The sequence below is a fragment of the Oryzias latipes genome, chromosome 16 (genome assembly GCF_002234675.1).
Source record: "Oryzias latipes chromosome 16, ASM223467v1".
NCBI lineage: Eukaryota > Metazoa > Chordata > Actinopteri > Beloniformes > Adrianichthyidae > Oryzias > Oryzias latipes.
In genome coordinates, this window is record NC_019874.2 from 5913049 (window position 1) to 5937658 (window position 24610).

Genomic DNA, 24610 nt, shown 5'->3' on the forward strand with positions numbered 1-24610 from the left:
CCTGCTGTTTGCCATTGTGACTTTACATTATGCATGTATGTCTTTATTCCTAAGAAAAGTCAAATAAAAATATTTTGAACTTATTTTAAATTCTGGACCGGACAAGAAAGGAAGAACCTTGCTAAGGTTCATAAAGCATAACGAAAACACAAAACAATGAAGGTGCAGAATACAGAAAACACAAAAGGCAAAAGCGGAGCCATAAAAGTGTGTCATCCAAAAACAGAACTGGATTTTTGTGCACCACACATAAACGAGAACACATATGACCATTACCTGCACACGCAGATACAACTTTTTGCACGTATGCACACATACTCCATAGCTGTCTGCACACACACAAACATCCATGTTTGTGCAGAAGTGAGCTGGAAGGTGTTTCCAAGAATCTACGATAATACTGAATGTAGAAGCCGGCATGGACCCTGGCCTCCACCCACCCCCACCCTGTACAGGTTGCATCGCAGGTCTCAAGACTTTACCATGAAAAAGTGTCCTGAGGACATCTAACCCCCAGACAACCGGATACCAGCAACCCAGAGACAAGACCAGAGGGGCCACCACGAGATCCCCCACCTCAGAGCAAGAGAGTGCAGGGCTACAAAGAGCCTTAGCGTCCAGCTCCAGTCCAAGTTCCCAAATTCCCTTAGGACCCCACCAGCCCCAGATGAGAGATGTCTGAGAGTCCTGAGCATCTCCCTCCCACGCTGAGCCTTAGGCTGTCCACTGGTCACCCCCATGGAAGGTCTAGCATAAGGTGGTGGTTGACCCCACCACCAAGGAGCAGAGCACTGGTGGGCTGGTCACAGAACCAATACCAGTTAAAGACTGACCAGGTTCCAGTCACCACTCACCAAGGTAACTGAAAAAAAGATTGGGACATCCCCCATGGTGCCCCCCCCACACACACACACACATTTTGAATGTGTTTGATATGAACCCTGAATTGTTTTTTTAAGCAGTCTCAGAATTTCCCAGTTTTTATCTTCGTTTTGACTTGTCTTCTTTTCTATTTTCTTCTACACATCAATGTAAACACTGTGAACAATTCCTGTTTTGTCCTCTTACCTGACTGTGAACACACTATCAGATTTTATAGTCCTGGATAACATGGCTCAACCTGTCAGCTCTTAACCTTCATAGAATACCAGCTTAAAATAACTCAAAGAAAGATCCACAAGTGCAGATTGTTAACTTTTCAGAGGTTCGACTCATTCATTCATCTTCTTTCCTTTGTTCCTTTCGGGGTCACGGAGCTGCTGGAGCCTATCCCGGCCACTTATGGGCAAAGGCAGGGGACACCCTGGACAGGTCGCCAGTCCGTCGTAGGGTCAGGTTAGACACAATTTAGGAGGTTACACTCAACATTTTTAAATCTGTGCATTTTTAATCAGTTTGGAGATACTATTGATTTGCACACCAAGGCTTATAAAAAAAGGCTATTAATTACATTTAGCAATGTTTTCTACCAATATGTTACCCCTGGTTCTGTTGTACTTTTGCTTGTTTCCTAAATTGATGTCTTGATTTTATTCTGTAAATTAAATCATGTATGATAGTAAAAAATAAATTTTTAATTCATTGTGTGAAAGATGATTTTAGTACAGCAATAATGAAAATAATTGTATTTTTTTAATAGATATTTTTTTCTCTTAAAAATGAAGTAAGACTAAAAATCCAACACACAGGTCATTTTCTTTTTGTAGAACCAGAAAAAAAAACACAAAACGGTCAGATTTGTAGTCTCGCGATACCTTTTGAATTTGCGACCTAGAACGAGAACAGTTAATAACAGAGCAGGCTCTGTGGAAGCTGTTGTCGTTCGAAACCGAGCGAATAGGTGGGAAAAGAGACAGACGGGGCTAAATAGGTGGCTGTATAGTAGAATAAGTAAAGCTCGATTTGTCAGCAACAGCAGCTAGCTATCGAGTTTAACGTATTTGAAAGGAGAACATCTTTTTCTGTGACTCCGCCTCTGGCACAGGAGCCGTTAGCAACAGACGGTAGGTTTAGCTAACCGTGCTAACAGCTGCTAATGCTCTCTCTGTGTTTGGCAGTTTGCAGCTTCACAATTCCTACTGCTCTGCTGTAGTGTTGTTATGTGTTGTAAAGCTTGTATGGGGAAGTGCTGACAATTTAAAGTTTTTTCCGTTTAAGATCAGTTAGCTATCGACCCTGTGTTAAGTTGCAAACAAGACATTAACAGGGATTGTTCTGTTATCTGGTTAAGACCGCAGACACCTAGTTCATTTCGTTTTTGTTGTGTGTTAGATCCAAAAACAGCAGGGTATGCTATGGGTAGTACCAGTAAAAGTTTTTGTGACGGAAGAATTTGACCCTCAGTGTTTGAAGTGGAAATTTGACCTGAAGTTCCAGATGGAACAAGTCATACATAGCAGAAAACCAGCACATAATTACTAAAGATCCTCATAAGTTAGGAAACCCTTCCAGAAGACTCCAAGTAATGAGTGAAATTCGGTGCAGTTAGTTACCTGACTACAATAAATGAAAACACTTTGTGGTCTTAGTTTACAACTGCACATACTATCCATATTATTTGTAGAATCAGCTAGCTCACATTCATTGTAGATTCACACATTTTTCTAAAGCAGACTGCAGTTTAATTGTTTACATTTTGAAGTTTACATAAAATTAGCAGTTCTTTTTCTTCATCTTTGATAGTGGAACAAACAAAAGGTTTCCCCTTTTGTTTGTTTTTATATTGGGCAGCTGGGTGATCTTGCCAGCATATGCAGTGGCTATAGCCAAACTGCTTATTATAATTTCCGCTGTTCCAAGGGGATCATTTGTCTGGCTTATGTGTAAACACAGTAAATCATTAGCTCACGTTTGACTTTAAAAACAGGTCAGTGCATTGAAAAAGTTCTATGCTGAGCAGTTCAATCAAAAGTACTTTGTGAAATGTATTATTTACAGATTTCTCCCTGAGCATGCAAGCACATGCATTAAAGACAAAATATGTGTTTATTCAATGATTGAATTATGATTACCTAATGTTATTGTGTAAATTTTTTAAAATACTTTTAATATTATTATACTTTACATTTTCTTGAAGCTACTTGAGAAGAGATTACACTTTTCCCAAACAAATGTACTTAGGAAACTTCTTAATTTATCTCATAGACTGAGCAACCTTGTTATTGTTCCCAGTCACTGCGCTTTGTTTTTAATTACCCACTCCAATCACTTTTTGATCTATTTTCAAAGTGTTCCCACTGGACTTGGATACTTATGTCGTGTTTAGCCATAATAAAAAAAAAATTGTCATTTTCTAGGACCTAGTTTCTGCAGAGTGGCAGGAGTTCATTAGAGATTCTCCTCTGATTTGTGGGCAGAACTGTTTGGCCGGAGTATGTCCACTCCAATTTCTCATCATTCATCTGTTTACGTGCTCTCTAGCTTACAGCCTTTGACATCTCCAACCTAACATTAGCGGTGCAACTAAAATGGCGAGCAATGTTGGTACTAGTTATAGTTTTGATCCAGGTGCCAGCTCGGACGAGGAATACAAAGACGTACACGGATCTATTTGTCTTTAAGTGGATGCATCAGAATGGAGCAGAGCAGGAAGCTTGTGGCCTGCTGATTGTAGCTTTTACATAAAAATCATAACAAACTTTTTCAAATGAAATTTCTTCGTCACAACAATTCGAATAAAGAAGAAGTCAGAAATACAATTTTAATCCTAGTTTCTTTAAAAATGTCCTCTATCATCAGACAAATGCTACAAGAGCATGTTGAAAAACAGTTTTCATTTTTAAGTGAGTGGAAATCATAGCAGATTTAATGCGAGCTTCATCTCTGTGATTTTGAACAGGATCTTGCTGTTGGATGTTGCTTTTAAGTCCCACTTGGACGGTCTTGTCTTTATTGTTTGTGTATCTTGAAAAACCCAACACTTTTATTACTTTAAGCAAACATCTCTCTGCATCACTTAGACCATGTGGCTTTAGTGCTACAGTACATGAAAGGGCTGAGAAAACAGGCTTGTTGCATAGTGATGCTTATCACAAGCTTTTGAATTTTGTAAAACAAAACAAAACAAAACTGAGGGCTACACTGTGGAGTATTAGTTGTTGCTATCGCCTCATAGCAAGAAGGCCCTGGTTCAAATCCTGGCCAGGACCCTTCTGTGTGAAGTTTGCATGTTCTCCTTGTCCATGCGTGGGTTTTCTCTGGGCACTCTGGCTTCATTCCCCCAGTCCAAAAACATGGTTAATTGGTTCCTCCTGATTACCCTTAAGTGTGTATGAGTGAGTGTGTGTGTGTGTGTGTGTGTGTGTGACCTTGTAACAGACTAATGACCTGTTCAGGGTGTACCCCGCCTTCACCCAACAGTAGCTGGGATAGGCTCCAGCGGTGCGTTTTGTTATTAGTAGATTTTTTATATTTTTGCAGCGTTTTATTATACAATCTATAAAATTGTTTTAAATCAAACTTTTCAGTAAGATTCTTTTAAACATTTTCAGTAGTCCGGTTTCTTGACAACTTTTCCCATCTAGTCCAGAAATGGCCTATTGTGACTAAAACAGAACAAAGTGATTAGGTCAGTGCTTAACTTGAGGTTGTAAAGGCTGAATTTACTGGGTTTTCTGCACTTTCTGAGTTCACTATAGTCATCAGTCTTTAAGCTTGTTTGCATACCAACTGAACATGGTGTTTATTCTGAAAAAATGTCTGTTCGTGTCTCATTCTGGTGGATCTTATGATCAGTGATTGTTGGCGTTTGTCTACAACATTACTTCTTGATTTATCTAAAAAAACAAGCCTAGATGAAGGTGATCTGGCCAACAGACATGGAAAAGATAATTTTTAATAGAACTCTATATCTGGTCCTGACCTGAAATTCAAAAGTATTGGATATTGATAACCCATAAATTGCAGCAAATGTTGAAAATTATTATTAAACTAGAGCCATTCCTCCTCAGTCTCCCTAATACACAAATTAAGAACACAACACAACTTACAGAAAGTTATTTAATATCCTAGCCTGTTGTGGTAGAAAAAATATTCTGCTCCACTGGATCTCCAAGAAGCCCCAAACAATATCTGGTTTTTGTTTAAAATAATAATGGTCTGTACTGTATATGTCCTTAAGCAGCTTGCTGTTGATTGGCTGACTCAAGTGATTTCACATCCTGATTGACTGAACACACCTGATTTTGATTATCATTATCAAGCAGTCTAAGGAGAACTGGAAAACAGACAGGGTTGAGGCTCTTGAGGACCAGGGGGGTATTCCAGGAAGCATGTTTAAACTAGACTGACTTTGAGCGTGAACTCTGGCTGAAATCCGCCTGAACTTGCTTACTCGGGGTATGTCGGTTCCAAAAGACGGGATATGAGTTGGCGTAATTACGCTCGACTTGGTAACCCTGGGTTAACGCACGGTACATAAAGACATTCTCAATAGATCGCCGATTTCTGGAGTCACCATGGAAACGCGTGGAGAAAAAAAAAAAGCGCGACACTTGAGACGGAAGTGAGACGGAGTCTGAGATTTTAATGACGGCGGATAGAAATTATAAGTCCATCAAAAAAGTAACACGGCTGAAAGATAATTTAGTTAAATTTATTCAAACTCAACAATTGTTTATACAACTCAAATTTACGTATTTATCTAACTAAATGTCACATTACTTCATCAATCTTTTTTCCATCTTAATTACTTATATTTCTTGAACTTTCATATGTCTAAGTTTGAGCCGGCAGATATGCTCATTTTTTAACAATAAAAAGAACGGAAAAAAATGCACGGAGTGCAAAAATTCATCACAGAATATTCCATTACTGACATAACAGGCTTGGGTGGTAGAGGTGCTATATAAACTCATCATCCTCTACTTTACTCTCACTCATGGTGCAGAGACTTAAGCATAGTAGGACAAAATAGCTCGGCAAAACACGCTGAAACACGGTAAAACAGCTATACAACTAAACACATTTTGTAAAAAACCCACACTTAAACCCAAATCCGTCCAGACAGGCAAAGGGAATGATATCCCAGAATCCCTTGCGGTGCCGATTTAACAGCAGCATCAAAGTTACACCTACTTAATTGAATTAATTTGAGTAAAAGGAAAATAATTGTCTGAAAACTATGTGTTATTTTTAAGGTGACCTAACAAAAAAAATGATTTATCTTAACTGAAGCAAATAATTAAGTTAGATCAAAGTAAAAAAGTTTATCTTTCCAACATCCATATGTGGTCTTATCACCCTCTCATGGTGGAAAAAGTAATATCTGAGCTTTTTCATCCACTAAATCATCTTCAAATGGACACGCCATGCTGTTTCACCTCTCTGTAAACAAACTAATCTTCAACTAAACCTGCTCCGGACCAGGTTATGTTCAGAGCATGAGTTGCCATGGCAACTTGACCTACCCTGAAACATACCTCCATTTCTGGAACCGAAAGCTGAGGTCATCAACTTCCTTAGCCTCAAACTTATCGTGGGAGCTAGCATAACCTGCTTTCTGGAATACCCCCCAGGGTTAGCCACCCCTGCCATAGACCATCTAACATGTGTAAAACACTCCACAACTGACAATTTCTTTAAGATATGGAAGACTTTTCTGGACTATGTAACTAATGATGTCTGTTATTCTCTATAGAGGTAAAAAATCACCAGTTTGGATGTGATAATGACTTAGTGCTAGCTACTGCTGTTCTTTAGTGCTGTTATAGTATAGTCTTATGTATATTATAGTTTTGTATATTTTCGTGCACTTGCCTTGTTTTGCATAAAAATGAATATATATATATATATATATATATATATATATATATATATTAGGGCTGCACGATATGAGGAAAACTTGCGATATGCGATATTAGAGATTAATATTGCGATAACGATATAATTTGCGGTATATAAAAAAATAGAAAAATGCCAAAAACATCATTCCCATTTCATTAGAAACAGTTTAAAATTACACTCCAAATGACCCTCATTGACATAGGTGACAAACATCTAACATAATAGGCCTCCAGCTGATGGGTAAACAATGGGAAGGCGTCCATCTGATTGGTCAAAGCATAAAGGGATTTATTTGATTCGTTAAAAGCGTCAAGCTTCCATAAGATTGTTTTAACACATTTTGGGTTTACGATTTATTGCGATATTCGCAGTCTTTTGCGATATGCCTATTGCAGAGCTGGATATTGCGATAACGATAAATTTGCGGTATATTGTGCAGGCCTAATATATATATATATATATATATATATATATATATACACACACACACACAGTACAGACCAAAAGTTTGGACACACCTTCTCATTCAAAGAGTTTTCTTTATTTTCATGACTATGAAATTGTAGATTCACACTGAAGGCGTCAAAACTATGAATTATCACATGTGGAATTATATACATACAGAAAAGTGTGAAACAACTGAAAATATGTCATATTGTTGGTTCTTCAAAGTAGCCACCTTTTGCTTTGATTACTGCTTTGCACACTCTTGGCATTCTCTTGATGAGCTTTAAGAGGTAGTCACCTGAAATGTTTTTCACTTCACAGGTGTGCCCTGTCAGGTTTAATAAGTGTCATTTCTTGCCTTATAAATGGGGTTGGGACCATCAGTTGTGTTGTGCAGAAGTCAGTTGGATACACAGCTGATAGTCCTACTGAATAGACTGTTACAATTTGTATTATGGCAAGAAAAAAGCAGCTAAGTACAGAAAAACGAGTGGCCATCATTACTTTAAGACATGAAGGTCAGTCAGACCGAAAATTGGGAAAGCTTTGAAAGTGTCCCCAAGTCACAAAAACCATCAAGCGCTACAAAGAAACTGGCTAACATGCGGACCTCCCCAGAGTCCCCTCTGCTGCAGACTAGGATAAGTTCATCCGAGTCACCATCCTCAGAAATAGCAGGTTAACAGCAGCTCAGATTAGAGAGCAGGTCAATGGCACACAGAGTTCTAGCAGCAGACACATCTCTACAACAACTGTTACAAGGAGACTGCTTGAATCACTGCTAAAGAAAGGCAACAAGCAGAAGAGACTTGTTTGGGCTAAAGAACACAAGGAATGGACATTAGACCAGTGGAAATCTGTGCTTTGATCTGATGAGTCCAAATTAGAGATTTTTGGTTCCAACCACCGTGTCTTTGTGCTATGCAGAAAAGGTGAACAGATGGACTCTACATGCCTGGTTCCCCCCGTGAATGGCGTATACTTATATAGCGCTTTTTACCCTCTTTTAAAGGCCCAAAGCGATTTACAGTCACAAACCAATTCACCCATGAACTCACACATTACACCGATGGCGGCTCTGCTGCCGAACACTGGTGCCAACCTTCCACCAGAGGCAAGGTGGGGTTCAGTGTCTTGCCCAAGGACACTTCGACACATGGGCGTGCAAGGCGGGAATCGAACCTGCAATATTACGATCATGGGTCGACTGCCCTACCGCTGCACCACTGAAGCATGGAGGAGGAGGTGTGATGGTGTGGGGGTGCTTTGCTGGTGACACTGTTGGGGATTTATTCCAAATTGAAGGCATACTGAACCAGCATGGCTACCACAGCATCTTGCAGCGTCATGCTATTCCATCCGGTTTGCGTTTAGTTGGACCATCATTTATTTTTCAACAGGTCAATGACCCCAAACACACCTCAAGGCTGTGTAAGGGCTATTTGACCAAGAGGGAGAGTGATGGGGGGGCTGCACCAGATGACCTGGCCTCCACAGTCACCGGACCTGAACCCAATGGAGATGGTTCGGGGTGAGCTGGACCGCAGAGTGAAGGCAAAAGGGCCAACAAGTGCTAAGCATCTCTGGGAACTCCTTCAAGACTGGTGGAGACCATTTCAGGTGACTTGTAGCTCATCAAGAGAATGCCAAGAGTGTGCAAAGCAGTAATCAAAGCAAAAGGTGGCTACTTTGAAGAACCTACAATATGACATATGTTCAGTTGTTTCACACTTTTTTGTTATGTATATAATTCCACGTGTTAATTCATAGTTTTGATGCCTTCAGTGTGACTCTACAGTTTTTGAAGTCATGAAAACAAAGACATCTCTTTGAATGAAAAGGTGCGTCCAAACTTTTGGTCTGTACTGTATATATATATTTTCCACTATTGCTTTTGTTATTTGTTTCAGTGAGATTTGTGGTTTTGTTCCTTACTTTAACAGAGGGGTACCAACAAGACTGTACATTTTTACAACAGTGCCCTGTTGTAAAAATGCACAAACTGTGCTTTTTTTTTTGCTTTATTTCAGTCTTGAAATTTGGCTGTTACAGTTCCCATTTTACACCCTTTCCTGAATGTCTTGCTGTCAGCTGAGCTGAAATGCCAGGATGCTTACTTCATCACTACCCCCGCCATCTTCTGAGGATACTGGGGAAGAAATGACTCAAGGAGGGGGGAGAACCAGAGACTGGACTGGCTTTTAGCCCTGGAAACACTTCCAGCATTTTTCCTTGTTGGCTTTCTTTAGCTCTTTGTACTCTCTACATGATGGATTCACTCTTTTTGCTCATGGCAGTATTTATGCACACTTTGTTTACTGCATAGTTTCATTTAAGAAAGAAACATTTCAGTTCAATAACTTTTTTTTTCTTACATATGGATTGTTTTTTTAAAAGGGTGACTGGCGTATACTTAATATAGCACTTTTCTACCTTCCTCGAAGGCCCAAAGCACTTTACAGTCACAGACCCATTCAGGTTGACTGGCGACTCTAAATTGTCCTTAAGGTCTATCTGTGTGGCCCTGTGATGGACTGGTGAACCGTCAAGGGTGAGGCCCATCCTTACCGACAGTAGCCCGGTAGGCTGCAGCATCCCCATGGCTGTGAGCCTTAGAAAAACAGGTGGAAGGATGGACTGATATCATACTGGTGATGATGTTTCTGTGAGTCCAAGTAAAGGAAAGTCTTTCATTCAAACACAACATTTGCAAGCTTAGCTTTTGGTTTGCTACATGATGAGGGGACTTTATTTGACGTAAGTCAATAGTGGGCCACACGCCTGTTAGAAGGCTGTTCCGTGTGCGATCCTGATGCAGTGGAAGCATCGTAGATGGATTGACTGTTCCCAGTTCCATGGAAGCCCAGGAATGCTCACAGAGGCAAGATTACACAGGGACATGTCTGACAGGAATGTAGCAGAGCAATACTGAATGGGTGGGCCGCACTTGGTCAGCATGGCCTGATTCACTGTTTACCTATATGTCAGCCAGATTAGCTCATTTTAGCATTGTCATAATTGATGTTATTCATCTTCATAGGGGTTTGGTCATATACTCCTTTTAAAAATACATTATCATGTTTGTTCATCTTTGGTTCTATTTAAAAAATATTATGAATAATGTTGTGTGTAATGTTTTAAGTTATAAAGTTTGTAAAGACTTCCACAAGAATCAGAATGTTTGCTTTATGTTAGTCACGTTCTTGGTCTGTGCAATCTGTTAGAAATAGCTTCTTCTAGATATTAAGAGGACACACATGGGTATTATTTTATAAGCATGTGTTGGAGAATGTGGTAAATGTTTATTTTTCCAATGTTTTCTAAAGTTCTAACACTCCAACCTCTGAGCTTTATTTTTTTATGAATTGTAACCAATAGCAAATAAATACTTTTTGTTAATTGTGTTCTAGTAGAAAATTCCAAGAAAGATTAGCAAAAAATAGGGAAAAAAGTGTTTACAATTATACTGTGCAGTTTTACTTTATAGACATGTTTCTGCAATTAAAATGCTGAATTAATGATAACATAACAATTTTGGTATTATCTTGAATTAGTACTAGGGCTGCAGGATATGAGGAAAACATTTTTTTAACACATTTAAGGTTTAGGATTTATTGGGATTTTTGCCGTCTTTTGCAATATGGTTATTGCGATAACGATAAATTTGTATATTGTGCAGGCCTAATTAGTACTCATCAAACCAGCTGCCTTTACTAGGACCTATTTAACACTGAAAGTCAACTTGCAGATGATTTTGCTCATTAGGCAAGTTTTAGTTCTGAAATGAGAGTTAGAATGACCACAGAAATGCTTGACACTAATGTTTGCAGCAGTGCAATGAAACGATTAGATGTTTCTCTGAAAAGCTTTAAGATTTATTTTCTTTCGTGGTGCAGCCTCTTCTGCTTTCTTCTTTGTAGTTATTGGCAGGAAGCTGAGCTTCAGATTAACTGAAAACATGCCCTCATTCATGCCAACATACTTTTCTTTTTTAAGTTTAGCTAGAAAAAAGCTGCAGTGTGTGTCTTTTTTGGTGTGTCAGCTCTGTGGGCCAGAATAGCGGTTGCAAACTCAACTAAACGTCATTACTGATGATTTGCCTTCATTTTTCTACTTACAGAATCTGGGTCTATTGCAAGTTTGTTCTTCTTTTTATTCTGTAACTACGATTCTATTTAATGCAATAACTGGGAGTATCTTTATTGTGCTTTATCGGAACTTCCTAGTGGGGATTCATCTACAGTTTTTTTAAAATCTAAAGTGTATCAGATGTTTAGTTGTAGTTGTTGGTGCCATTCAGTAACTGTATGTGAGAACTGGAGTGAGTAAGTGTGACGTCACCCGTTGAAAATGGTTTACTCCCGGCTCCAACCAAGTGATGTGAATTCAGTTGCTATTTCTTTGGGATATGGACGTTAGCACATTTGAGCCAGACATCGTCAGTGAGCAGTGATTGGTCTGAAATCTGTCAATCTAACTTTTTGACTGTTGGATGTGCGGGCAAGCAGGCGCCAGTGCCACCAAATTTTATTGAGGCTAGGGATGGGCGATATGTCTGTGCCAGTTTCGGTGTCGGCCGATATTAGCATATTTTGAGTTTATCGGTATTGGTCCGATATTAAAAAATCAGAAACACTTCATTTTTGAAATGGATCCTTGTTCCTAATAGATTGGGACGCTTACAGTAATTGACTGTTTTCAGGTAAATGTTATTTTTGATAAGGATCCGTGTTGTTCCTAATAGATGCCCAGCAATGGGGAGCTTATGGTTTACAGTTATGTCCAATATTTAATAAATGCACTAAATGCTGACAAATGTACTTATATAATGGTTTGCTGCATGTTAAAAAGGTCAAGTACGCTGTGATTGTTCAGTAAAAGAAAATTTGTGCATTTTTAATAAAGAAAGAAAAAGGAAATCTAAACTTTGTGTTATTGTAGACACTTAGATATTTCCAGATACCAATACTTATCGGCCACAGTTGCAGGGGAAATATCGGTTATTGGTATCTGTCGGGAAACATTATATCGACCCATCCCTGATTGAGGCATCTGCTTGTTCAGTTTATAACTTGAATAACTAATAATAAATAAAAAATAATAAATAAAGAAAGGGTATAAGAGCGACAGTGGTCATTCTGACAACTATAATGACTGAGTAACAGCTGTTTATTTCTCTATAGAAGTCTATGGGATCTTGGAGCCAGCTGGTACTTTCTATTTGGAATGCAAAGGGGGGTAGGCACTCTGTCCAGTTCTCATTTACAGTCAATGGTAGTATTCCATAAAAATACAGCCAAAAGTACTAAATAGTAATTATTATTATCATGTTGCCAAGGGTAAGATTCCCCAATTAGCATTCGGGTAGAAAGGTTAACATTTTGATAAAAGTGGGCATCTTTTCATGAAAATTATAAAAGAACTTTGAAAAACCATCCTTGACTGGTATAGAAGTATTTGTGTAACTATGATTCAATTGTAAAGATGGGCTGTATGTGGTTTTCAGCAGATGCCAGAGGCCTCCTCCCTGTTGATCCCATGGGTGGAGCAGAACACTGTGTCTTTGTGTCAATATTGAGCAAGCCCGTCAACCTTTCGTACTCTTAATAGACTGATTAGGAAAGCAGACTTGGATTCTGCCAGCTCTATGAATTTTTTGTCCAAGATGAATTTTTGTAATGTTTGAGGTCACTGAAAGGCCTCATCCTTTAATTTCCTAGAGCACTGATGCCCTTGTACATGCTCCACCTCTTGATCACAGTTCATTCAGAGTGTAAAGATGAAAGGACACAACTGGACAACATAGTTTTCAGTAAAAATGAGACTAAATCTTGGTACCTGAGAAGAGTAGATGAGAAGATGAGCATAGATTTGACCATTTTGTAAAACTTAAAAGATATTTACAACTTCACGTTTTTGTTTTATGGTGAAATGTAGTCAAATTTGTGGTCAGCCATCTTTTCTACTTGTTTTAGCAGCTTCACATCAGCAGATTAAAGGATTTTTGTCATTCTGTCTCCTTTTTTCTCACCCTTTTTAGGTTGTTGCAGAAGTTTCACAGCAAGCAACCCCGACTTTTTCGCCAAAATCCGTCTCCTAGATCTGACGACGAGGCTCATCAGGAGGAGCCACCATGTCTTAAACACAGAGGGGCCCTCTGGAGCCCTCTCTCCCCTTCCAGGCCCCTCCTCCCCGGCTCCGTCCCCCATCCACCACCTTACCCCATCTCCCAGCCCCATCCAACAACCACACGTCTCGGCACATGCCAGCGACAGGTTACCCGGTGCCGGCTCCCCTCTGGCTCATCCCTCTCCTCCCTCCAAAGAGATGAGCTTGCAGAAGCCCCAGCAGCTGGGCTGTGGGAGCAGTGGCGTCATGGGTTCTGACCGGGACATGCAGTCCTCTGGTTCCTCCATATCCCTGCCTTCTGTGAAGAAGGCTCCCAAGAAGAGGCGCATCTCTTTGGCTTCTTTTTTCAGAAGAAGGAGACACGAGTCTAAAAACCAAAGATCCAGAGAGCTCCAGCTTCCTGGGAGTGCAGGGCTAACGGGCATGGACGGCATCGCAAGTATCGAGAGCATCCATTCTGAGATGTGCAACGACAAGAACTCTGCTGCCACCTCAGTGACTGGAACCGAAGGTGCCTGTGCTACCGCTGCTTCTACCTCATCTGCCTCAGAGCCTTCCTCCTCTACCTCTGCCTCCTCCTGCTCTAAAGTTGCTGTTGGAATTGGGGCTGAGCTGATGGAGTGCCCCCTGTGCCTTCTGCGCCACTCCAGGGAGAGTTTTCCTGACATCATGACCTGTTACCACCGCTCCTGCATTGATTGCCTGCGCCAGTATCTGCGCATCGAGATCTTGGAATCCCGTGTCAACATAAGCTGTCCTGAGTGCTCTGAGCGATTCAACCCACATGATATTTGTATGATCCTGGGGGATCGACTGCTTATGGAGAAATATGAGGAATTCATGTTGAGGAGGTGGCTGGTTGCTGACCCGGACTGCCGCTGGTGCCCTGCTCCAGACTGTGGGTAAGCAGACATGAAATTGAGACTCAGAAGTTTGTGTTTTTGGATTGTAATATCTGTAAATATTTAAAAATAAGACAATAATAGAACAGCAAGGGAAGTCTTCCTGCTCCCATGCTTAAGTAAACAAACACCTACACTAAAATATATTAAGACACGATCCTGGATAGACTGGAAACTCCAAGCTCCTCAACAACGTGATCTTCTGGGACAACTCCTTCAAAATGAGAATTCAGCCGAGAGGTTTGAAGGTTATAAAAGGCATCAATGTAGGCAACTCAAAGCAGCACACATGAAAAATCTCACAACATGAGAAGGAAAATCCTTCAGCAGAAACAAGGTCTGCTGCTGAAACAGCCGTCCCACAGAGCGATGCCCCCCGCCTTTACTTTTCTGAAAACTGGGCTTTGCGTTGTGGACTTTGATCTCTGTTGTTGTTGGAAATGAGTTTGGTGAGGTAAAAGTGAAGCCAAGCGTGCATGAAAACTAAGTCCTGCTTTTTTAGCAGCTGGAAATTACTCACCAAGAATTTGAAGGTTTCTCTTGGCTAACAGATTTAGCTCTAAATCATTGTTGTTGCAACACTAGCCTTAAATAGAAATTCATATTTCTCTGATAAACTCAAGGTGCTCTGTGTTTATCTCAAACTGACAACTTCCTTTGTCACAGCTTATGAACAAGTAAAAATACATTTATAACATGTGTAAACAGTATTTTACTGGTCCAAACATTTTTATAGAACAGTTTTCTTTACCAGAGCAAAAAGCATAGTTAAGGAAAAATCATTTCATCAACTTTCAAAGTTACCAAAGAGGTTTGGAAAGTCTGTAATTCAGGAAAGACAGGAGCTAGCATGCTTTTTGTTATTGAATAATTTAAAGAATAAGGTGTTAAGTATCACATTTCATTGCTTTAGAAAAAAAAGAAAAAGGTTGCAGGTTTTTAGTTGTTTATCTGCCCAGTTATTAAAGCTGTGTGGAGAACGCCTTTATGTATCCTGCCACGCATGCAGCTGCATGCTACTCTGACATTGTATGCAGTGGTAAAACATTCCTGCGTTATCCTCTAACACTGCAGATGTACTTTAGTACTCCAGTGTCCAGTTCCCTTCCTTTGTGACGTCCCTGGTTTATTAGCTGTCACTTTACCAGAGACCTGTCAGGATTGGTCTGATCAATTTAGTGTCTGTGGCTTTGAGAAACTACAGTTTTCTTCTTGTAACCATCAATTATTTTCACTTGGTGTTCTTGATGTCCTTAAGAGTTCTACAAAGTGATCACTTTATAGCACAGGTTTTAATAGAACACCTTATTTACAGCTCAATTCTTTTATATTTCAACAATAGAAATCGAGCAAACTTGACATGGAGGAACAGCACCTTTCAACCAAAACCTACTCAGTATTAGAAATAAGGGGAAAAAATGGACGTCCTCCGGACAACCTGGCAAGTAATATTTGGTTGTCCTCCCCAATTTTTGGTTGTCCTTCGATACCAATATTCAACAGCAACGAAACCTACTCAGATGTCAGTACCTACATCTTTATTTATTCTATACATCTAAAATCAACTCCCTCTTATGATGGACATTTAAAAAACTCTTTAAATATTGAAAACAAACATTTTACTAAAGATTGAAGCATCTGGTTATGCAAAGTATTGCCATGTAAATCAAATACTGTTACAGTCAAATGAAAATACTTTATCTTACCCTATGATATATCCGAAAATTGATTACATTAACCTAATGAGTATTTTTAAAATTTAGAACACTTGTATGGACTGGGACTAGTACAGCATAGTAACTGTCGGTTTCCCAAAAACTTTGAAAAATAGTCGAAAAATACCAAAATGTTGAATAAAAGACCAGGTTGTCAAACGGACAACCATCAGGTTCAATTTTGGTTGTAGTCTGTAAAATCTGGTTGTCTCGGACAACAGGATAACTGCTTATTTCGAACGCTGCAACTGTTTTCTTATTGCCTTTTAAGTTCCTTTTAAAGTTGTTGCAGTTCTTCCCCTAACAGATGGGTCACCAAACCACCAGCTTCATGTGCATCCAACCCAAACTCCAAATAAAACAGCCTAGTTTGATTGAAGACAGAACATTTGGAGTCATCCTCAGTAGTTCCTTTCTGCAAACTCCATGCAGAAATACATGTTTCCACCTATAGACTCCCCAAAGTTCATGTTTAAAAGAGTACCTCCCAGCCCCTTACCCCAGCTGGTCTCATTCAGTAATTTCGATTAGCCGTTAGTGAATCACCTGACCTTGCGCTGATCTATCAGTAACAGCCGTTAAAGCCATGAAAGTCGAAAATATGAGGCGTATTTCAAAAATCGCATGACTCGTGGGTAGGGCCGCACGATATGAGGAAAACTGGCGATATGCGATATTAGTAATTAATATTGCGATAACGATATAATTTGCGGTATATAAACAATTAGCAAAACAACCAAAAATATTATTCCCATTCCATTACAACAGCTTAAAAATTATACTACAAATGACCCTTGTTGACGTAGGAGGCGAACATACAACATAATAGGGCGCCATCCGATTAGTTAACAACGTGAAGGGGTCCATCTGATTGGTCAAATGCAGAAAGGGATTCTTTCAATCCATTAAACACTTCAAGCTGCCATAAGATTGTTTAGCCACATCTAAGGTAACCATTTATTGCAAATTTGCTGTCTTTTGCGATATGCACATTGCACAGCTTGATATTGCGATAACGATAAATTTGCGGTATATTGTGCACGCCTACTCGTGGGTAATACAGCTGGAAAAATACCACAAACATGGCGAGGATCATTTCATAATGCCAACGATGTAAGCATATTCCATAGACCACTGCTGCCCTGTAAAGGAAATCCTTCATGTTTAATCCTAATCCAGGGAAACCCATATTTCAGCTGTATCCTGTTCTTTCTTTTTCTTCCTGCAGCAGTTTGTTGCCTGAAAAGAGAAACTGTTGGAAGGTTCTTTTTGACATTGTAGTAGTTTATTCTGATGAAATGGTAAACAACTACAGACGGTTGGCAGGTCGTTTCCTGGAGGTCATGGTCTGTATGTGGAAGGTGGTGGACGTGTTTTCTGATGGTTGTTTTTTTTTTCTCAGAGCAACAGGAACCCTCACACATAACACTGAAGAAGATGGGTTTTGGATCATCTGTTCTGTACAGTTAAAAATGATATTCCTGGATCTTATGTGCCATCTTACCTTAGAAAAAAATCTGATTTTCAATGAAGGGTTGTGCCACAGGGTTTTTTAGTGTCTGGCAGCCAGTTCTCACCAAGATCAAAGATGTTGATCCATCGCTTCTTTCTGAGGGGATAACACTGTTACTCCAATCATTACAATTTTTGTTTATTTTATTGAATTCTTATTTTTTATGGTGCAACAGGGTGGGTTTGTTTGGGGTTTCTGCAAAAAAAAAGTTTGAATGTCTTTTATGTTGCTGAATACTCACATAAAAAGAAATTTGAATTAAAAATGATATTCCTCAAAGTGAATTTACAGTTTGAGAATTGGTTAAAATGGTAAGAAAAATCATTTTCATGAAAAGCACAAGGTAGCATTCACAAGAGTTCATCCGTTTTAGCCACTTTTACATTACCTTAATGTAAAGTCGTTAAAAACAAAAACAAAAATCATTAACTTACAACAAATTCAAACATATGAAAACTAGTGGACAACGGGAGACTGGTGTTTCTGGATTCACTGACTAGGTGCATTGTTTTCTATTGCTTTTTCTCTGTAAGGATATGCCATTTTCCATTAATGGTCTTTTGTTTGTAATCTGCTTTTTCCAGATATGCTGTAATCGCCTTTGGGTGTGCCAGCTGTCCAAAGATCAAATGTGGCAGGGAGGGCTGTGGTACCGAGTTCTGCTACCACTGCAAGCAGCTGTGGCATCCCAACCAGACCTGCGATGCAGCGCGGCAGCAGAGAGCCCAGAGCCTCCGTCTGAGAGCGGTGCGCTCGTCCTCCCTCAGCTATAGCCAGGAGAGTGGCGCCGCAGGTAGGCTGGCTTTCATGAGCACCACTGCACCAAAGTCCTTTTCTCGGGGCGTCCCAGCTGCTGGTCCCTCATTCACTCTTTGCAACGGTTTGTCTCTCAGTAGACGACATCAAGCCGTGTCCACGCTGTGCAGCTTACATCATAAAGATGAACGACGGCAGCTGTAACCACATGACCTGTGCCGTCTGTGGCTGTGAGTTCTGCTGGCTCTGTATGAAGGAGATCTCAGACTTGCACTACTTGAGGTCAGTATCTGCACATATTTTCTAGGTTTTTGATTGGATGCTCGAGCTGGTAACGTCTCCCTCAGATCATCTTTTTAACTGTTTTCAAATTGTTTCTCCGTGGTCTTTTAAGGAATTGCTAATGACCGACAAAGTGTGCATTATCAGAAATTAACGCACGCCGTGGAAGCCTGAACCACCCGATGCGCCGGATGCTTTAGTCTTCCACGGCACACTTCAAAGGCAATTAACCCACTTATACCATGGTCACTTACAAAAGAAAACCATTTTCAATCAGTTTTTAGTACTGTCTCCTTTTTTCGGTTTGGATCGCTTTTTTTTCCACAGAAAGCTGACTATCTGTTGTGTGGTGCAATGTGTTGTCACGTTACCGTGACAACGATCTCGACTGCAGTGACAAAGGAAAGCAATATATATGCTTAAGTAAAGCATCAAGTTCACCTCTTACCGCTTGTTTTTGCCCAGATGATGGAGAAAATGTTTGTTTTAAAGAAACCAGCGCAGTGATATGGAACATTTAAGCTATGTGACCGGAACTTCTTCTTTAGGTGTGCATTATTCCTATGCGTTATCACTTTTTAACGCATACCCAGCAGCCAATCAGAATCGAGAATTTACCCAGACCACTGGTGGTATTATTATGAGTATACTGTTTTCAGCCCAAATCAAGAAACCTGTGTAGTTTTCCAGGCCAAAGTTTCTGAAGAGCTGCAAGAGTTCACTAGAGATTTACCCTTAAGTTGTGGGCGGGGCTGTTGAGGAGAAGTAACTCCACCCCTTTCCCTCCCCTCTGCAGAGAGCTCTTGGCCCGCCCAGTGTGTTTTCTATGTCATAAATAGGATCTTTTTCAAACTGCATTTTTTTCGTCTGCTCCTGATTCACAACGACGGAATAGAGAAATACTCCGAAATGCAACTTTAATCTTTATATTTGTCCTCCATCATCAGAAAAAATACCACAAGAACATTTAATTAAAAACACCAAAAGATTTTCATTGGAATGGGTCTTTAAAATACTACTTGTAGTAATATTTGGAAGCAACCGTTAAGACCCATGAATGGTGTTGGTTTGTTTTGTCTCTGCTCCCTCAGTCCGTCAGGCTGTACTTTCTGGGGTAAGAAGCCGTGGAGCAGGAAAAAGAAGATCCTTTGGCAGCTGGGAACGCTGGTTGGAGCTCCTGTTGGCATTGCACTGATTGCTGGCATCGCCATCCCCGCCATGATAATTGGTATCCCCGTATACGTGGGACGAAAGGTGAGCCCCTAAAACCTGCTAATCCTTAAACTCTTCATAAACATTATTTTCTATGTACTTCATTTATCCAGTGTTATGTTGAGATGCTGTGACTCTAGATGATTTTAGCTTTGCGCCTTCAAAAATCAAAGACACCTTTTCCTTTCACACAGTATAGTATAAATACTATAGAGAAATCTTGTGGTCATTTTGAATCAGACACACTGATGGAGTTTACCCCATTATCCCCATTCGTGTCTGTCATGAAGAAACCAGAGCTGACAAACCTTTTAACCGTTCATGACTTTGTTTTAAATACACACAGTTTGACCTGAAAACCTGCTGTGCTCCCTTAGAAACAATCGTAGCACCGCTCAACTCTTTCTTCCCGGCAGCCGCAGTCAGAATAAGCGACTGAGTTGACTAAGTGCAAGACTAGTGTGGAAACACTGTGTGAATCCATTTCCTTTCTCTTTCAGATATATAACCGCTATGAAGGAAAAGATATGTCCACCCACAAGAGGAACCTGGTGATTGCTGGTGGAGTGACCCTCTCTGTCATTGTGTCTCCAGTGGTGGCTGCAGTCACTGTGGGTCAGTTGTTTTCCTCCGTCTCTTCATCTGTCTCCTCATCCATAAAGATCACTAAGTCCTGTGACGTTTCAGCCGTCACGTTTCTCCTTAGTTTGAAAATAAGCCTGAGCAGCAAACAAATCTAAATCAGGATTTCTGATGAGCTGAGAACGACCTGTTCCTGTCCACGCTTCTGTTTTTTTGCCCTCCATCATGCTAACTAGTGGCTGACTCAGCTGTCCGTTTTCCTCCCCTTACACCGCCAGGGATCGGCGTTCCCATCATGCTGGCCTATGTATACGGCGTGGTGCCTTTCTCTCTGTGCCGCAGTGGAGGCTGTGGCGTCTCGGCTGGCAGTGGCAAAGGAGTACGCATCGAGTTCGACGATGAGAATGACATGAACGCGGGCAGCGCTGGAACTGCCACTGGTGGGTATCACTGGCATCAGATGGCCATGCAGCAACCCCCCCCCTCCCTGAAATCCACTGCTGAACAGTGCAGCAGTCTCACTTCAGGGAGACGGTGCTTTGCTGCAGCTAAAACGGTGATTCTTCCACAGAAAGGGTTTCCTGTGCCTCTGAAGATCACCTTTCTTTGTGCTTTTCCTTTGTAAAACAATTAATCACTCTGAGGGATTGGACTAAATGAACAAAAATGACGAGTGTTTTTCATTTGTACATGTTAACATGTCTGAGGACAATCGATTTAAGCAAACATGTCAAAACCTTGATTGACTGCTTTGTGACTCCGATTGGGGAAAAGCGGCTAATGTTTTCTGCTTTAGATGTGACACTGGTGGCTGACAGCAGAAACAACCCCAGCATAGGCGAGGGCAGCGTGGGGGGGATGACGGGCAGCCTCAGTGCCAGTGGGAGCCACATGGACCATCTGGGATCAAACAGGGACAACCTGAGCGACACCGCTTCCACCATGGCTCTGGCTGGAGCCAGCATCACTGGCAGCCTGTCTGGGAGTGCAATGGTCAATTACCTGAACAGGTGAGTGAAGGGAGTCCGAAAGCAACGCTGGCCTGTGACCTGGCCTGTGACCTGGCCTGTGACCCCCCCCCCCCGTGGCGTGTTTTCAGGCTGGAGGTGCAGGCGGACGTGCAGAAGGAGCGCTGTAGTCTCAGTGGGGAGTCTGGCACAGTCAGCCTGGGAACGGTCAGTGACAGCGCCAGCACCAAAGCCATGGCCGGATCCATTCTTAACAGCTACGTGCCTCTTGACAGGTGAGATTCCCTCTAAAGCAGACTCTTGTTCACAAAGTGTTCATCTCTAAGATCGGCCTCCCCTTTGCAGAGATGGAACCAGCATGGAGGTCCAGGCCGACGTTGAATCCAAGCCTGGGAAACACCGGCATCACAGTGGCAGCAGTAGCTTTGATGAGGGCAGCCATGTTGGCCGCTGTGGCTGGACGCGTCCCAACACCTCCTCAGAGGGCAAAGGAACCTCCTCCAAGTGGTCCAAAGAGGCCTCCTGCTCCTGCTCCTCCAACTCAGGAGGAAAGAAGACAAAAGGCAAGCTGCGCAAGAAAGGAGGCAGCAAGATCAAGGAAACCCGGGAGGACATGGATGCTCAGCTCCTGGAGCAGCGCAGCACCAACTCCTCAGAGTTCGACTCCCCTTCACTGAGTGGGAGCCTCCCCTCTGTTGCTGACTCTCACTCTAGTCACTTCTCTGAGTTCAGCTCATCTGATCTGGAAAGTGTGAAGACGTCCTGCAGCCACGGCTCCAACGGGGGAGACTGCCACATGCGCTTTGCCACCGTCAGCCCCCTGCCAGAGGTGGAGAACGACCGCCTGGAGTCGTGCCCGGCCTCGTCACCCTCCACCAAAGGACAGGCCGTCGCCGTCACCCCCCACTCGCCCTCCACCGCCCCCACCCTTGGTAACGGTGCAGAGCTGCCCGCTCTCTGCTTCATCACAGAAGAGAATGTCAGCCTGGTGTGCCCTGCTGAGCTGGACTCTAACAGCAACACCGGAGAGCTGCTGAAAGAACCAAACAACAACCACCACAAACCACAACAGCCGCTCCAAACCCAGGAGCACCTCCAGAGCTTCTGTATACAGACGGATATTTAGAGGACCCAAACAAAATAAACATGCTTTCATCCTCTCTGCTAGGAGCTCCTGCAGTATTTCTGGGTTTCCTGTTGCCATGTGAAAGCAGGAGCTGCTCTTTCCTCTGACTAACGCTCTGACACCCACTGGCCTCTAACATGTACATCTAAAATAAACCACTGGGCCAGTTTGGATAGTATTAGATTTTTGCTTTAAAGGATAAATGCAATATTTACAGGAGTCTGAAGAGGCAAAGTCGCGCAGGGACCAGGCAGTGTGTTTCACCATTTCCTTCTGTTTAGATTAAAGAATATCCAGAACAGTCTGTGTTCTGTTCTGTCTTTACGTGTTCCTGGATATTCTTAACCAGCCCTGATGTAGAAGTCTGACTGACGATAACTTCTATCGTGAAGACAATGACAGGCTCTGAAGTTGAAGACCTCTGTCTCAGTAAACGCTGGTTTTCGAGCCAAGGTCAGGCTTGTGGTCATCACAGAACCGTGGAACGTGTTTGTTACTGAGTTTAGGGAGGGCAACAGTTGTTTTCACGCAGACGGGTCTCTGGAAGGCCGCTGTTGTTGATGATGCTTTAAGTCATTATGATATTAACCAGTGGGTTGGTCAATTCTGTGAAATTGTACAAAGAAAATGGTTTTGTCCTGTTAAAAAGTGACTTACTTTGAAGGACGGTTTTCCTCGCCGAGTCAGAGGGAGATTTGGTATCTTTGTGAACTCATGGTGCCTTCAAGAAGCTGTTTTGTTTCTCTTCTTCACCGTGTCTTCTAGTTTCCAATCAGCAAGATGGAAAACTTGTAGGTAGCAGAGAGTTTGTGCTGGTAGATGCTCATTCATATGCAGTGGAGACTGTGGGGAATGAAAACGGCCTACCAAAGAGAGGCTCCTGTCCACTCTGAACAGTACTGTGCCTCCTTTTTACATCATAGGGATGAATGAAGACCCGGGATGGTAGTGACACACGGCTGCACTCACCGTTCTTCACATTTGTTCTGAAATGCACACTGAGAAATGTGTTTGTTGTTTGGCTAAAGGTGCTGATGAGCAGACTTGGAATCAGATTGAGCCTCTTTCAGTGTTTCTTACAGCTGGTTTGGTTACTGCTCTGGAGTCCAGGCTTTCTCAGGTGAATCCGCACCAGCAGAGGTTTCTGTGTCCCTGAAGGAAAACCTTGGTTCTGTGGAGAAGGCTGGCCTTGTGCTGAAGGCAAACCGTTGATCTGTTCTTCCTCCTCTTCACCAAAACTCTTTCTTTGTTCTGATTTCAACACTATTGCCGGATAGAACTTGTATTCTGTGCAACATAACAAGATATGTTTGTTTGGTAATTGCTTTACTATATGCGTGTTATGCATATCAGAAATAAAAATCTATACAAACTCCCTTTATTCCCAATAATTCATCAGGTTTTGTCATACACAACCTTTTTTAACCCTTGTGCTATCCTAGGCACTTTAACGTTGGGTCATCTAGACCCACTAGACGTGCGTTAAACATTTTTTCTTCTAGGATTTATGATCTTCACTGGTGTCCATGGATTACATGAAATCTTTCCACCTTTATCCACCTTTGTCATGGTAGGGAGAACACGTCAATGTAAGGGTGGGGTCACCTAAGATAGCAAGAGGGTTATTTTAGTTCAGGGCTGCCCAGCCTCCGTCCTCCTGCAGGGCCTCCGTCCTGCTTGTTTGCTGCAGTCTGGAACCTCGTGGACTGAACCCTCAGCATTGAGGGTCTCTGGCGTTGCCATACTTTTAGCTTGGTTGGTGACACATTCATCCCTTTCATAGTGTTCAAGCACACGTCTGATGGGACCGGTTCATGAATAATTTTAACCCTTGTGCTATCCTAGGCACTTTGACATTGGGAGTTGGGTCATTTAGAGCCACTAGACAGTGCACTGAAGGAAGAACAGGGAGAACACGTCAATGTAAGGGTGGGGGGTCATCTAATATAGCACAAGGGTTAAGAAATAAGACAGTTGCATCTAGTACCACATTATGTCACACTACTCTGGTGTAGAGCAGAGCTTTAGATTGCAGCGATGTTCAATCTAAACCAGTTAGGCTAGACTTGAATGATTTGAAAAGTCAAGCACAGTGTCATCTGACAAAGGTCAAGAAAGGTCAAAGCACGATTCACTCATAAGAGCACTGAAAAAGGCACGCCCCTCATCAACATGCTGCTGATTGACTGAAGGGT

General features: G+C 41.7%; 1 protein-coding gene across 2 annotated transcripts; it reads left to right on the forward strand.

Annotated features, from left to right (window-relative positions):
- Positions 1-1752: 1752 nt before the first annotated feature.
- On the forward strand, positions 1753-23791 carry rnf19a (ring finger protein 19A, RBR E3 ubiquitin protein ligase). 2 transcript variants are annotated; one of them, XM_011484883.3, is made up of 10 exons: positions 1753-2003; positions 13271-14261; positions 18074-18282; positions 18383-18527; positions 19619-19781; positions 20240-20354; positions 20600-20761; positions 21118-21331; positions 21421-21564; positions 21635-23791. In XM_011484883.3, the coding sequence occupies exons 2-10, from the start codon at positions 13558-13560 to the stop codon at positions 22413-22415; spliced, it is 2637 nt and encodes an 878-aa protein (XP_011483185.1). In that variant the 5' UTR covers positions 1753-2003; positions 13271-13557; the 3' UTR covers positions 22416-23791. The 2 variants fall into 2 exon arrangements, with proteins under 2 accessions (XP_011483185.1, XP_023819614.1); XM_023963846.1 differs by having other exon boundaries at positions 18386-18527.
- Positions 23792-24610: the final 819 nt, after the last annotated feature.